We start from the raw sequence: 14,912 nt of genomic DNA, 5'->3' as shown, positions 1-14,912 counted from the left end.
TAGTCCAAAATCTGTCAGGATCAGTCAGCTTTATACTGGATTTTATAAATGAAAGCTACATAGGACAAAAAAACAAAACAAATTGATGGTGTCGTTACTCTGGGACACATGTACAACTAATACACATGTATTTTAAATAATACACATTTTTGCGTAGTGGTCCTTTAATAGCAGACAAGGCTTACTGCATCACTAATAATGGGATGTTTACAGATCTTTTAGTAAATCAGAACACTTTTTTATCATTACATAGGCAGCCCTCAACCTGGATCATATCAAACCCTAGTGAGGATTACTGACTGCACCTGAAGTTACATCCACTGACAGAACTCTGTGAAAGCAATTCAAGCGGTCTTGTGGTAATTTAAAAAGTTCTGACTGAAGGTGTGCATGACTGAAGCCACAAACCTATCAGCAACACTACAATCTGATATGACCCAGGCAAAACCTTTATAAGAAATAATCCCCCAAATAACACTGGAAGTCATTCAACAAAAAAGTAACAAAAATGTCACAAGAGTCACCATTTATTCTGGCTTATCATTGGCTCATGCATTATGTGTCCGAATGTTTTGTTATTTATTGTTGTCAGGGACGGGGAGGGTAATGATGTCAACACCGCTGCATCTGATTGGTCCATTTCCAAACTGCGTATGTTTGCACAGAATCAGTACACAGTTTGCATTAATTGCGCATGTGTGTCTTTTGATGTATCCCTAGACAAGGACACTCCAATGGCAATCTGGCAACTACTCTGGATGATCGCTATGTTTACGTCTCTGGTGCCTGAGAAGGTTTCCCTGCTCTGAGAAACATAGCCCACACTCTGAGCATGAAAATGGCTTTTCTCCTGTGTGAACTCTCCAGTGTTTATCCCGTTTTAAACTAGTTAAGAAGGATTTCCCACACTCTGAACAGGAAAATCGACGCGTTTCCGTCTGCACATGTTCAACAAGGCTTGCTTTGTCTGAAAACGTTTTCCCACACACGGAGCAGGAAAACAGATTTGTACTCGCGTGAGTTCTCTGGTGTCTGACAAGTTGCGAAGGCGCTGGAAATGTCTTCCCACACTCTGAACATGAGAATGGCTTTTCACCAGTGTGAACTATCTGATGTACAAGACCAGTGTGAACTCTTTGGTGGCTGCGTTGCTCTGCTTTTGACGCAAATGATTTCCCACATTCGGAACAGAAATAAGGCTTCTCTCCAGTGTGACGTCTTTGGTGCATGAGGAGGTCATATTTCTGTGAGAAACATTTTCCACACTCTAAACATGAATAAGGTCGCACCCCTCTGTGGTTCCGCTGGTGCCTTAGAAGGTTTCCTTTCTCACTGAAGCATTGCTCACACTCTGAACATGAATACGGCTTTTCACCAGTGTGAACTCTCTGGTGTGTCACAAGTTTTGATTTTTTTTGGAATGATTTCCCACACTCACATAAAAAGGACTTTGTGACGGGGTGATCTTTGGGGTGCTCAGTAGGACCTGGTTTGGACGATGAGGATTTCCCACAACCGGGAGGTGAAAAAGGTTTCCCACATTCTGAGCTAGAGAAGCCCAGCTCCCCAGTGGGCTCTTTCTGATGCATCTGAAATTTGTCACCTTCAGAAGACCAAAGTTTCTCATCACCTCTGTGTGACATGTCTGCAGAATAGGAAAGAAAAAGAGACTGTGAAATCTGAAATGTGTTTATGCTGTAGTCATCAACAGAAAGACAATCAAAGATAATTGTGCGCACTACCTGTGCATTTTGTATAATTTTTTTGTACAAAGTGACAAATGTTGCACAGAACAGCAATATGGTGCAATTGTACACGTGCTTAGTAAGTGGAGATGTTCCCTTTGTATTTGTTACCTCTCCCTCAGTGTGAGTACCCCTACCTGTACAGCCCACCATACAGCCCCAATATTCTGTGCAGCACTTTCTGTGAGGCATATACCTTCCTCCGTGGCTCCTCTTGAGTGCAGGGCTGTGTAGTTGAAGTCAAGAAGTCAGAGGAATTTTTGGTGTTGGAGTTAATGGTTACATAAACTGAGGAGTCGGCCCTGGTTGTGTGTCCCTGTTCTTTCTATGTGCAATGGTGGCCATGGCCCACCCTAAGCTCAGCAACCTTGTCCTGATTGGTGGCTGCCGAGCTGGGGGCGGGCCACAGTCCCGCACACAGAGGTTTACAAAGACTTTTTACAGTCTTCGGAAACATGGCTGCCGCAGACCCGAGGAGGGGGATGGAGCGTCATCTGTGCCCGAAGACATCAGGATAGGTACATATTTAACCCTGGGATACCCCTACCCCCCATATGATCTCATTAAGAAAGTTAACCTCAAGTACTCTTTAAATATATGTATTTCTCTACAATGAATATGTTATTGTAAACTTCAGTCCCATCCTGTACATCGAGTAAAGCTTATATTAATTTTAATACATAAGAATAGTAGTAAAGAAATAGTGGATCGGTGTGGTTTGAATAATGAAAATACATCTTTGGTCTGATAATGTCTTTATGGTATGCACAATTAGGGGTGTGGGGGGAATGGGACTGAAGGTATGGCAGGGCAGTCCCTTAAAGGTGTCCCTCTTTCTTATCTCAAAATGTTGGGTGAGTACAGTAGCAAGAAATGAAAGTCTCCTCTTACCTGTAGATGTCAGGAGCGGCCAATTCTCCATCATGACGTCATGATAGAGGTCCTTGTGTCCTTCTACATACTGCCATTCCTCCATGGCAAAATAGATGGCGACATCCAGAGACCTTATAGGAACCTATCACACACATTGATAGTCACCATAGAGACATGCCCCTTTAGTTTTACTGGATAATGTCCCATAATTCCCAGCACTGCTCACCTCTCCTGTCAGCAGCTTTATCATCTTCCTAATGACTTCCAGGACCTTCTGTTTGTTTGGTTTCTTAGATCTCAGGGAATGTGCAGGGGGCACTGTGATGGTTACATAATCATCAGACTTCAGCAGAGGAAAACTCTGCAAAGAAAAATCAACAATAAATTCACATAACCCTCCCAAAATCCTACTCACTCCTCCAGTCCGGTGTGCATATCTCGCAACCATCCCAATTTGCCTGGGACAGCCCTGGATTGGGAGGCATGGTCCGCGGCACCTTTTCCTTGTGTCCCAGTGCGCTCCCTGTCCTGTGCTCCCCCAGCTCAGTTTATGCAGAGTATAGGAGCAGTTGTAGCAGTGCTTCTCTCAATTTCTTGGGTCGCCAGCAATGTGTGTCTATCCTCGCAATAACGAGATGAGCACTGCTACTACAGCACTCGATACACTGCATAGACTGTGCTGGCACTAGCACCACCAGGGAACCACTAGACACCAGGGAAGCTCTATGGAGTAGAGTAGAGAGGAAGGGGGGATGCCCTAGACCACCAGGAAAGATATATTAGGGGAGCAGCGGAAGCCCTAGACCACCATATAAGCCATATGGAGTGGGGGGAAAACCACTAGTCATCGAGTAAGGTAAATTGGAGAGAGAGGGGAGGAGCTTTATGGGGGGGGGGGATCCCTAAACCACAAAGGAAGCCATATGAAGGAGGGAGCACCACTAGACACCAGGGAAGCTATATTGGGGAGAGAAGAAGCACTAGGCACCAGGGAAATTTTATTGGGGAGGGGGGAGCAATAGACTACCAGTGAAGCCATATGGGGGAAAGAGGGGGGAAGCACTAGGCAAGCTTATATTGAGGGGAGCACTAGGCACCAGGGAAGCACTAGGCACCAGGCAAGCTATATTGGGGGGGAGTCTATATTGGGAAGGGGGTGGGCACTAGGCACCAGGAAATCTATACCGAGGAGGGGGGGGGGGGAGTCACCAGGGAAGCTACATTGTGGAGGGAGATGGGGGAGAGGGATCACTAGACACCAGAGAACTGTATAGGGGAGGGAGATGACTAGACACCAGGCGACTGTATATAGAGTGTGCCACATACAAAACTGGGGTGTGACTAAAGATGTGCCAGGGGTGGGTCTTAGTGTCCCTTTCATATGACCTCCTAGATCCTTCTTATCCCTCTGATCAGATGTGTGTTTTATCAATAGAGATGAGTGATGTCATGTGACCTCCCAGAATCCTCCGCACCCTCCTGGTGACTTTATTAAAGTGAACCTGAAGTGAGTAAAAAGTGTGATAAATACCTAAGTAGAGGGAACGCTCTGGATACCAAAGAGCCTTCCCACCCATTCCTCAAACAGTCCCATCGTTCTCACACCTTTGACCTGCTAGGTTGAATAGGTCTTAAGTACTTCTTGGGCAGCCTTCAGAATCACTTGTGCTCCCAAGTAGTTCAAAGACAAGCACATCTGTATTGCACGCAAGCGAGTCCAGACTTGCACACATGCAGTACAGATGTGCTCATCTTTGGAAGTACTCAGGGATGCCAGTAGCTTCAAAGGTTGCCCTATAAGTACTGCAGAGCTAGCAGGTCAAATAGCTTTAACCAGTGATGGCACAGGGACAACAGGACAGACCGAGGATCAGGAAGGCTCTATGTATCCAGAGCCTACCCCAGGCATGGACAAACTTGGCACTCCAGCTGTTAAGGAACTACAAGTCCCACAATGCATTTGTCTTTATGAGTTATGACTGTGGCTGCCAGACTCCTGCAATGCATTGTGGGACTTGTAGTTCCTTAACAGCTGGAGGGCCAAGTTTGCCCATGCCTGGCCTACCCTCTACTTAAGTAAGTATCAAACCTGAAGTGAGTTTCCTCACTTTTTTTGCTTTAATACTGAGAAGAATGACATCATGTGGCTTCCCAGAATCCTTCTCACATCCATGGCTAGCGGTGTGCTTTTTTAACGCAGATAAGAGTAATGTCATGTGACCTCCCAGAATCCTCCTCACCTCTCCGGTCAGCAGGGAGATGACCTCCAGGGTGAGGTGTAATATGCTCTCCGTCATGTGACTCCAGTCCTCCTCCATCCTTGTGTCCATGTGACCTGCCCAAAAAGGTCCTCCCTGTAGTTGGAAAATATGCTGAGGGTTAACTGGTCTGCACTGAGATTAATTATTTCCACACAGTTTCCTTCCACAATTCCCACAGCATTTATTATACCATTATTGCAGGCCTTATAGATCCTCGTAACTGAGGTAGCCAACGTTATATGTTAGATGTACCCCTGTTGCACATGGAAGGCCCCTCCTCCCTTGTCCTGCTGTCGAGAACATTATTTCAAGTTTGGGTACTTACATATTAGGTTGTGGACCAGCGCGCCTGCTCTGCATTTCCTTAGCTTAAAGGTCTAGTGTCAGGTAAGCTAGCAGCTGATTTGTCACAAAACAAACAGCTGATCTCTTCCACGGACAGCAGCTCAGTGGCACTAGTCTACTTTAGGGGACCCAGCAGAAAACCTCATAGGGAAATTCCACTAACCTGATTGGGTGGACTGCACCCTCTCAAACAGCTAAGTTTCCAATAGGTTGTAGTAAACTATGCCCACATTATTTGGACAATCAGAACACTTTTTGCTGTAGAGGCTGCTGTGATTGGAGAATGGTTTCCTATGAGGTTTCCTGCTGGGTCCCCTAAACTAGACTAGCGCAGCTCGGTGCTCTAAATAAACTCTTAAGGCCTGGTTCACACTGCAAGAGCTTTTTAAAAGGGGTTCTGTGGAGGGGGTTAAAAGGACAAAATCTGACACTTATCTGGGACTTCTATTCGCCCCCTGCACCTGTCATGTCCCGCTCCATCCTCCTCCAAACCTCTGTTCCCCGCCGCCGGTCCTGGTCTAATCTTGCGTCTACCTAGACTGCGGCTGCGTGCAAGCTCTCTCCCGCGCGCGTCATCAGAAGCTTACTGCGCAGTGCAAGAAAATGTTGTACTGTGCCTGCGCAGTAAGCTCCAATTCATGCGTACGGGAGCAAGCACTATTTGTGTAATTAGACGAATATTAGACCGGGACCGGCGGCGGGGAACGGAGGATCATAGGAGGACATGACAGCAGCAGAGGGCGGATAGAAGCCCCAGGTAAGTGTCGGATTTTGTCTGTTGAGCCCCTCCACAGAACCCCTTTAAGCAATAGCGATTTGAAAAGCTTTTGCTAATGCAATGCTATAGGTGATTAAAATCACTTCGCTCAGGTGAGAACATACACATTACCAAGAGCTTACAAAATCCTCTTGCAGCGTGTACCATTAACAAGCGCTTACTAAATTCTCTTGCAGTGTGTACCATGTCTAAAATTGCACACCAGGACCCTCGCCCGTGTACTTCAGCTGCTGGGCACTCGCTTCGGCTACCACCTCCACTTTACTGAAACAACTGCAAGTTTACTACAGTAATTCTCTTTGGTTAGTTTCCTGCTGGGTCTCCACACCCTCAGGAGAGACTGATCTGCCATCCATGGAATCAAGCTTCTCATCTTGTGTCGAATCAGCTGCTATCCCACCTCTCACTAAACTTTTCTGTGATTGGGGTGGGGGGGGGGGGGGGGGATACAAAGCTAGTGTCCTGTCCAAACTATCCCCTCCTCAAACTGACACAGATATTGGAGCTGCATATGGGGGGTATTGCAGCCTTGTGGGGGTCATGGAAACAGCGATGGGGCACCAGTAGAAAACCACAGTAGCCTCTTACAGGTAAAAAAAATAGCCATTTATTACTGCACTACAATCCCCAGCCAGCCTTTCTATATCCAGTATGGGGGCACTACAGTCCTCAGCAGCCCTTATTACTGTACTACAAGTCCCAGCTAGCCCTCCTATAGCCTGTATGGTGGCACTACAGTTCCCAGAAGCCCCTATGACTGCACTACAGAATCCCCAGCCAGCCTTTCTATATCCTGTATGGGGGCACTACAGTCCCCAAAAGCCTTTTATCACTGCACTGCAAGCTCCAGCAGACCTCCTATAGCCTATATGGTGGCACTACAGTTCCCATCAGCCCCTATTACTGCACTACAATCCCCAGCCAGCCTTTCTATATCCTGTATGGTGGTACTACAGTCCCCAGCAGCCCTTATTACTGCACTACAAGCCCCAGCCAGCCCTATCTGGAAGTACAACCCGAAATAGTAAGAATATTTTGACGTCCTGCCCTATCAATTGACCCTACTAGTATAACTCATCAACATAAAATAACTAGACAGAACAGCCACCATCAGAAATAACTACTTACAACACAGGAGAAAATGTCTGATCTATACTTCCTCCCTTATTATAGTCAGTCTCTATGCCTTCTGTCCGACCAAGCTCACATCGCCATCTTGTGGGACGTATGCTAACTGCAGCCCACATTCATTTTCCTGTACATTTTCACACAGGAGATGCTTTGGAACTTTACCAATAAAAAACCCTTTCAGCTCACAGCTAAAACAAAAGTGTGCTTTCCTAAAACAGAAAGAATTTGCGATAATTCAGGTTGGAGTGAGCTTGACATGTCTCTCAGAGCATCACTGCTGAATATATGCAAATTAACCATTGTACCCTTAGAAGCTAAACACACCTCCAGAACCGCTGGAATGCAATGATGTGTCAGCTTACAGCTAAAATTAGTCAAAATAGTTTGTCCATACTCACTTACATTTGATATTTGTTTCTAATACTCATTCTTAGAATAATTTCACTTGCTGGATAATACACATGTATTATTAATTTACACACCACTTAGCTGCCCATACTATAATGATATGGCCCTAGATGCCATATAGCTGTAAATGCTGTAATTGCACATGGCCACTAATTCGCACTACTATCGCCAACTCTGACTTTGATCTGATATGGCCCACACAGGGCATGGACCTCCTCCATGATACTTACTGACAGTTTATATGTGGCATTTGTGCCCCCATATGCAGAGGCGGGACAAGGTCCTCCAGCACCCAAGGCTGAGACACCAAAGTGCGCCCCTCCATCCCTCCGCCCCAGCCGTCACACACTGATTGCTATTAGACTGAGAGGTGCCACGGGGCCCACAACCTCCCCAACACCTTAATATCTAGTTATCTGGCTTGCAGTCACTGCCATGTATCCCCTTTTCTTATTTCTTTCTGCTTAAAAACAATTAGGAATGACAGCTGAATGAATTGTGCGCCCCCTCCTACACTGCGCCCTGAGGCTGGAGCCTCTCCAGCCTATGCCTCGGCCCGGCCCTGCCCATATGGCTAATATTATGTGACCTTAGTGGTGGGGTATTAGATGGTCTTTGTCCCCTCCCTTCTATGTACTATCTCATCCATCAGTAAGCAGTATTATGTGGTCTTGGTCCCCCTACCTCTAAATATCGGTATTAGATTGCCGTCCTTCCCCCACCCCCAGATAGCTTTCTTTGCTTGGTGGTCTAATGCCTCCATACTTACAATCCAGGACAATGAGATTTTGTGCTTCCCAGAGGTTCTCTAGATCCTTTTGCAACCTAGCAATGTCATTAACGTTCCTACTAAAAGTAAGGCCCTACACAACATTAGTTTCAGTTCATTAGTGCTAGTAAAGACAGGTTCTACAGAGGAATTAGTACATTGTTTCCAATAAAGGGAAGCGCTACTCAGTAGAAGTATAGCATTCCTAATAAAGAAAGTAGTATTGCGTCAAATGTTCGCATCCAATTCGCTATTTTTGATTTTGGAAATACATTGTATTTTCACAACATGGTCAATGATATCATAAAGTAGCCGCTTTTATAATATGTTTGCAATTTTTTTTTGCTTAAAGAACCGTAATTTGCTGTTAACTCAAACAGCACGGCAGTACAGAGCGCGCTCTTGTATCGTGCATGCGCCCCATCCGCATTGAGGTGTATGCGATATACAAAAGCACGCTCTGTACTGCTGTGCTGTTCGCGTTAACAGCAAATTACGCTTTTTTAAAAGCAAAAAACTACGTTTTCCAAAATAATTTTCAAAGGCTATTTTGTTGAATTCGTAATAATTTTTGCACAAAATTCATGCAAACAGAAAAATATCACTAAAAGGGAGGCCCTACCCAGTATTGGTATAGTCTTCCCAATAAAGGGAGGCCCTGTCCAGTGTAAGCAGTGTTCCCAATAAAGGGAGGCCCTGTCCAGTGTAAGCAGTGTTCCCAATAAAGGGAGGCCCTACCCAGTATTAGCAATGTTCCCAATAAAGGGAGGTCCTACCCAGTATTAGCAGTGTTCCCAATAAAGGGAGGCCCTACCCAGTATAAGCAGTGTTCCTAATAAAGATAGGCCATACCCAGTATTAGCAGTGTTCCTAATAAATGGAGGCCCTCCCTGCCCAGTATTAGCAGTGTTCCCAATAAAGGGAGGCCCTACCCAGTATTAGCAGTGTTCCCAATAAAGGGAGGCCCTACCCAGTATTAGCAGTGTTCCCAATAAAGGGAGGCCCTACCCAGTATAAGCAGTGTTCCCAATAAAGAGAGGCCCTACCCAGTATTAGCAGTGTTCCTAATAAAGAGAGGCCCTACCCAGTATTAGCAGTGTTCCCAATAAAGAGAGGCCCTACCCAGTATTAGCAGTGTTCCCAATAAAGGGAGGCCCTACCCAGTATTAGCAGTGTTCCCAATAAAGGGCGGTCCTACCCAGTATAAGTTTAGTTCATCCACTCCTGAAGCTCAGCTAAGCATGTGTTTAGTTTTGGAATCGGGTCTGTTAAGTCAGGTTTGAATGATACATATTGCTGGGTGTCATCAGTTAAAGCACACCTGAACTGAAAGGGATATGGGATATTGGCTAGCAGTGTGTCTGTACAAACCTCAGACTGAACTGCTGCCTGAAGGTACTCATTATATGTGTGTACTCAGCTTGAAGTGAGAGGGATAATGAAGCTGCCATACATATTTCCTTTTAGGCCCCTTTTACACTTGTGGCCTGCGTTGCCCCGCAAGAGCAATGTAAGTCTATGGAGACTTGCACACTTAAACCAATGCGATGCGGTGCCCGAAAATATCCACACAGCTGCATTCCCGACGCAAAGTCTGCAGTGCGTTCCTGCATGATCCATACCTACCGCATAGACTATGCAACAATGCAAGTCAATGGGGGACGTAGTAAGTGTAAACGATGGGAGCGCGGTGCGAAGTGGTGCGCATGCTCAGACCGATGGGAATTTCAGTGACATAATTCCTGCCTGCCCAGTGGGGAGTACATCACTGAGCGGGGGCGGTGCTATGCATATGACCTAGTTGCCGCACAGTGGTGCTGTGGCATATGAAGGCTGGTTTCCATGGTGCAATGCAGGGGGCGGTGCTAGGCATATGACCTGGTTGCTGCACAGTGGTGCTGTGGCATATGAAGGCTGGTTTCCATGGTGCAATGCAGGGGGCGGTGCTAGGCATATGACCTGGTTGCTGCACAGTGGTGCTGTCATATGAAGGCTGGTTTCCATGGTGCAATGCAGGGCTTGCACAGCAAACTACAGGTGGACACACATCATAGGATTTTTTAAATTTCATTTCAATTCAAGGACCACAATTAATTTTTCTGATTAACTGCAACATTTGAAAAATCTGACCAATGTACCACACACCTATGTTCAATTTTTCCCCAATTCAGAAAAAAATTATTTAAAATGCTTGGGTGTATATACAGTACTTAATAAATTGACAATCTACAACACACTATTCAATTTTCATAAAAATTTATCAGAAAAATCCACCACTCCCGATCAACTTATATTGAATAAAAATGGGATCGGATTTCTTGCTCAAATAAAAAAAAATGCTTTTGATTTTTTGGGGAAATACAATAATTTTTGTAAAATCGGATCATTTTATTGTATCGTGTGTGGCCACCTTTAAACAATCCAAATTGCCTGACTGTCCTGCTGATCCCCTGTCTCTGATACTTTTTAGCCATAGGCCCGACCCTGAACAAGCATGCAGCAGATCAGAAGTTTCTGATTGAAGTGAAGTCTGACTAGATTAGCTGAATTCTTGTTTCCGGTGTATGATTTAGACACTACTGCAGCCAAAGAGACCAACAGGACTGACAGGCATCCAGTATTGTTTAAAAGGAAATAAATATGGCAGCCTCCATGTACACCTCTCACTTCATTTGCTTTTGAACTAATTTGAACCACATTCAAGCAACATGACACAGAAATAACCAACTGCACCTAGTATAGAAAACAGTCTCATCTCCTTCTCTTTTTCTTACACTCAAAGAACAAACATAAGGGTTGATTCACTAAAGAAAATAGCGTGAGTAACGTCCTGTTACTCGCGCAATTTCCACAGCGTGCTTTATATGTATTGTGCTGCACTCTACGCGCGCTATTGGCCATCTATAGCGCACATAACTATTGTCAAGTGACAGGCAGCCTATTGGGCCAATCAGAGTGCAGGGATAACATCCTCTATAGTGATTGGACCCGAAGGGGCTCAGGGCGGGAGGAGAGGAGCACTCCTTTTTTTCCTGGAAGGAGGTAATAGCATTCACTATGCTGCACTACCCACAGCAGATAGCCTATAGCTACGCGACCAATAGAGAGCGTAGCGTGCAGCACAATACATTTAAAACATGCTGTGGAAAAAGTGAATTATCCCCAAAGTGCAATAATAAGACTCCTGTCTCTGTTTCCTCCAAGGTTTTCAGGGTCTTCCATTTGAGTGCACCATCTCATTTCTCTTTTCTACTGAGGACTAGTAATTCCAAGTTGATGCAAATTCTATCATACATTTCTCCAAATGTATTCAGCTTGGAAATGGACTATTTCTCAATTATTTTGCATCGTATGAGGTCCATACCTAAGCTGCATAAAATAATCATAACATTTGCATCAACTAAGAATCTTCAGCAACTCATTTATCGTCATCTGTTGACTAGGTGTTTTTCTGTGCAGATTGCAAAAAATACAACATTCAAAAATGTTATATTTCAAAATGAGTTTAAAGAGAAATTCCACTTAATGCATATACAGTATAAATTGTACTTCTATGGAAGTTTAATGAACACATTACAGAATTTAACAGCGTTTTGACCCCCCAAATATTTGAATAACAGGTTTTTCTCCATTTCTGAGTATTTAAAAAAAAAAAACCCTCACAACTCAGGGCTGGTGCACACCATGGGGAATGATTCTCTAAAGCGTGATAACTGATATCACAGCAGTTATCACACAAGCTGTCGCGCGCAAACCTTTGTGCGCAGCAGCTTGTGTGATAACTGCTGTGATAGCAGTCATGAACAGCGTTACTTTGCGTGATAAGTGAAGGTATGCACACGATCACGTGCGCTAAAGCACACGTGATCGCGCGCAAATGTTTGCTTATCACACGAAGTAACGCTGATCACTCATAAACCTTTGCGCGCGGCAGCTCGTGTTGTAACTGCTGTAATAGCAGTTATCACGCTTTAGAGAATCAAGCATCAAGAGCGCTTCTGAGTGCTTTTAAAAATGCCAGCGCTTTGAAAAGCGCTTGGCTAATGTATGTGAATGGGATGGATCACACCAGAGCGATGTGCTTTTTTCTCAAATGCAGCATTTCTGCGCTTTTCTGAGGCGATTAAGCCTCAATGTTAAGTATAGGAAAGTGGAAAATCGCTCTGAAAAGCGCTAGATCAGAGCGATTTTCCAAGTGTTTTTGTTACAGAAGCTGTTCAGTTCCAGTTCTACTGTAACAAAAAATAAAAAAAGCTACACCAAAACACTCCAAAAATCGGAGTACATTTGAAATCGGCGCCGGTAGACTTCGGCGCAGGATACAGCAGTATATAGCTGATCCTGCTTCTGCACAAGTCCGGGCCGATTTAATTACTATTCCCCCTCCAGGCCGACATGGATAGTGGGGGAATGAAATAATTCGGCTTCCAGCGATTGCTGGAGGCCGAATTATTATGTTTTTCAGCAACTTCGGCTCCGTCTGCTGACGGAGCCGACGTTACTCACTGAGCGCTTCAATAGGAATGATTCCTATTGAAGTCTATGGAGGCGCCGGCTGCGCCCAAATCTAGCAGCGCTGAAAAGCACTTTTCCTTGCAAAAATCGCTAGGCACATGCCTAGAAAAATCACTTCAAAAAGCGCTGAGCGTTTGCGATTATGCTAGTGCTTTTTGGTGTGCACTGGTCCTCATTTCTTTTTAGAACACTAAAGCTGCGGTTCTCAGGTGACAGTCTAGCTTTTGTACATTGCTCCCTAACCTCCCCTTTCCATCTGTCTGCTATGTAGTGCACTGCTCTGTCGGCCCTCCTTCCTCTCTGCAGCAACAGCACTCGTCGCTAGCTTATTGGCTAGCAGTTTACCTGTACAAACCTCAGCCTGAACTGTTGCCCGCCACCCGAGAGTGCATCGTTACATGTGTACTCAGCTTGAAGTGAGAGGGATATGGAAGCTGGCATATTGATTTCCTTTTAACCACTTGAGGACCCAGCATTTACCCCCCCCTTAAGGACCAGCGTGTTATTTTATGATCTGTGCTGGGTGGGCTCTGCAGCCCCCAGCACAGATCAGGTTGCAGGCAGAGCGATCAGATCGCCCCCCTTCCCCCCCCCCTATAGGGATGATGTGCAGGGGGGGTCTGATCTCTCCTGCCTGCCTGGGTGTTGCGGGGGGGGGGCACCTCAAAGCCCCCCTCTGCTGCGAAATTGCCCCCCTCCCTCTCCCCCCGTCCTGTGCAGCCTGTGACAGGCTGTCCTCTGTCACATGGCGGCAATCCCCGGCCGCTAATTGGCCGGGGATCGCGGATCTGCCTTATGGCGCTGCTGTAGCAGCAGCGCCGTTCAATGTAAACAAACGAGACATACGTCTCCTGCGTTTACATTTGGTCTGCGAGCCGCGATCAGCCCCGCTCCGTGATCTAACAGGAAATGGCCGCTCGCGCGAGCGGCCTTTCCTGATTAATTAGGGAGGCACCTGGCGACGCAGATGTGCGTCGCTGGTCCTCCAGCTACCACTTTGCCGCCGCACGGTATGAGTGTGCGGTCAGCAAGTAGTTAATCAATGCAGATTGCCTGGCTGTCCTGATCATCATCTGGCTCTAATACCTTTAGCCATAGACCCTGAACAAGCATGTAGATCAGATGCTTCAGGTGTGTGATTCAGACACTACTGCAGTCCCCAAAAATGTTTTCCTTCTAAATTTGCATTGTTTAGAAGGAAACAAATATGGCAGCCTCCGTATCCCTCTCACTTTAGGGGCTTGATTCACTAAACCTTGATAACTCATATCACGGGCGCGCAAACGTTTTTGCATTTTGAAAAAACTGGAAATTTGACTTTAGCCAAAAGTCTGAATTATAAAGGAGTGATTATGGGGACCGGGGGGGGGGGGGGGGAATGAGGAGACAAACAGACAATGCACAGGTGTTTCAGCATCGAGGGAAGGAAGTGTGGGGAAATGCACAGAGTTTCTAACAGAAACTGGTGTATAGAAGAGCAAAGTTTTGCCTCCATCACTGGATTATTGTATCTTCTGTACCGATATGTACAGCGCTACGGAAGATGTTGGCGCTATAAAATAAAAAAATAATAATAATAATAAAGAGTTCATAATAAGTAACAAAAGACCTGCTACATGAAGCAATGGTAACATTCCTGAGCACAGGCAGTGCATGGCCATTTTCCCAGTAGTAATGGCAGTGGGGCAGCACATGCTACCCATTTAGCGCAGCCAGGGTTAGGGGCACATTGCTATGGTAACGCGTGGTACACTAGTGGTCTACCACATGTTACTCCCACAATACCTGTTGCGGTAATAGAGTAATGTGCGCTGCCCCTTTTATTAGTACCGTAAAAGTGCTGTGCGTTCCCTGCTTCATGCATCAGGCGCAATAGCCCTCCTGCTTTGAGCAACCAATTATTCTACCAGCACCTGGGATTTTCCAGGCAGTCTTTACTCCAGAGAGAGGAGAGTTGCCATGGTTACAATGTGGAACAATTTTTATGCTTATTACCAGTTTTCACCAGGAATTCTCAGCTGGCTACAAATCAAATTGGAAAGATGATTTTTTTTTTTTTTAATAGCAATTACTTCCAAGCCGACCCA

The 14,912-nt window shown here is 45.6% G+C and overlaps 1 protein-coding gene and 1 long non-coding RNA gene across 7 annotated transcripts in view; one reads left to right on the top strand and one right to left on the bottom strand.

Annotated features, from left to right (window-relative positions):
- Positions 1-509: 509 nt before the first annotated feature.
- Positions 510-10,316, bottom strand: LOC137534821 (zinc finger protein OZF-like). 6 transcript variants are annotated; one of them, XM_068256476.1, is made up of 5 exons: positions 10,270-10,316; positions 4,859-4,972; positions 2,845-2,979; positions 2,637-2,760; positions 510-1,645 (listed from the first exon to the last, which is right to left on the bottom strand). In XM_068256476.1, exons 1-5 carry the CDS (start codon positions 10,312-10,314, stop codon positions 750-752), a joined length of 1,314 nt encoding a protein of 437 aa, XP_068112577.1. In that variant the 5' UTR covers positions 10,315-10,316; the 3' UTR covers positions 510-749. The 6 variants fall into 6 exon arrangements, with proteins under 6 accessions (XP_068112577.1, XP_068112581.1, XP_068112579.1 ...); XM_068256480.1 differs by lacking the exon at positions 10,270-10,316 and adding an exon at positions 9,933-10,141; XM_068256478.1 differs by lacking the exon at positions 10,270-10,316 and adding an exon at positions 9,937-10,141.
- The window catches only part of LOC137534827 (uncharacterized), a 42,469-nt gene continuing 37,838 nt past the window's right edge, over positions 10,282-14,912 (top strand). Inside the window, exon 1 of the long non-coding RNA XR_011024383.1 lies at positions 10,282-10,347. This is a non-coding gene — a long non-coding RNA (uncharacterized lncRNA). The remainder of the gene's footprint in view (positions 10,348-14,912) is intronic.

The sequence above is a fragment of the Hyperolius riggenbachi genome, chromosome 10, assembly GCF_040937935.1.
Source record: "Hyperolius riggenbachi isolate aHypRig1 chromosome 10, aHypRig1.pri, whole genome shotgun sequence".
Taxonomy (NCBI): Eukaryota; Metazoa; Chordata; class Amphibia; order Anura; family Hyperoliidae; genus Hyperolius; species Hyperolius riggenbachi.
This window is presented reverse-complemented; position numbering and strand designations above follow the sequence as displayed.

What these genes read in the sequence shown, in the direction of transcription:
- LOC137534821 (XM_068256476.1), bottom strand. Translation starts at nt 10,314, where the DNA reads ATGGAAACCAGCCTTCATATGACAGCACCACTGTGCAGCAACCAG. An exon ending in TAAAGCTGCTGACAGGAGAG is followed by an intron (nt 2,761 to 2,844) that starts GTGAGCAGTGCT and finishes TGTGTGTGATAG; the next exon opens with GTTCCTATAAGGTCTCTGGA. An exon ending in GCCGCTCCTGACATCTACAG is followed by an intron (nt 1,646 to 2,636) that starts GTAAGAGGAGAC and finishes CCTATTCTGCAG; the next exon opens with ACATGTCACACAGAGGTGAT.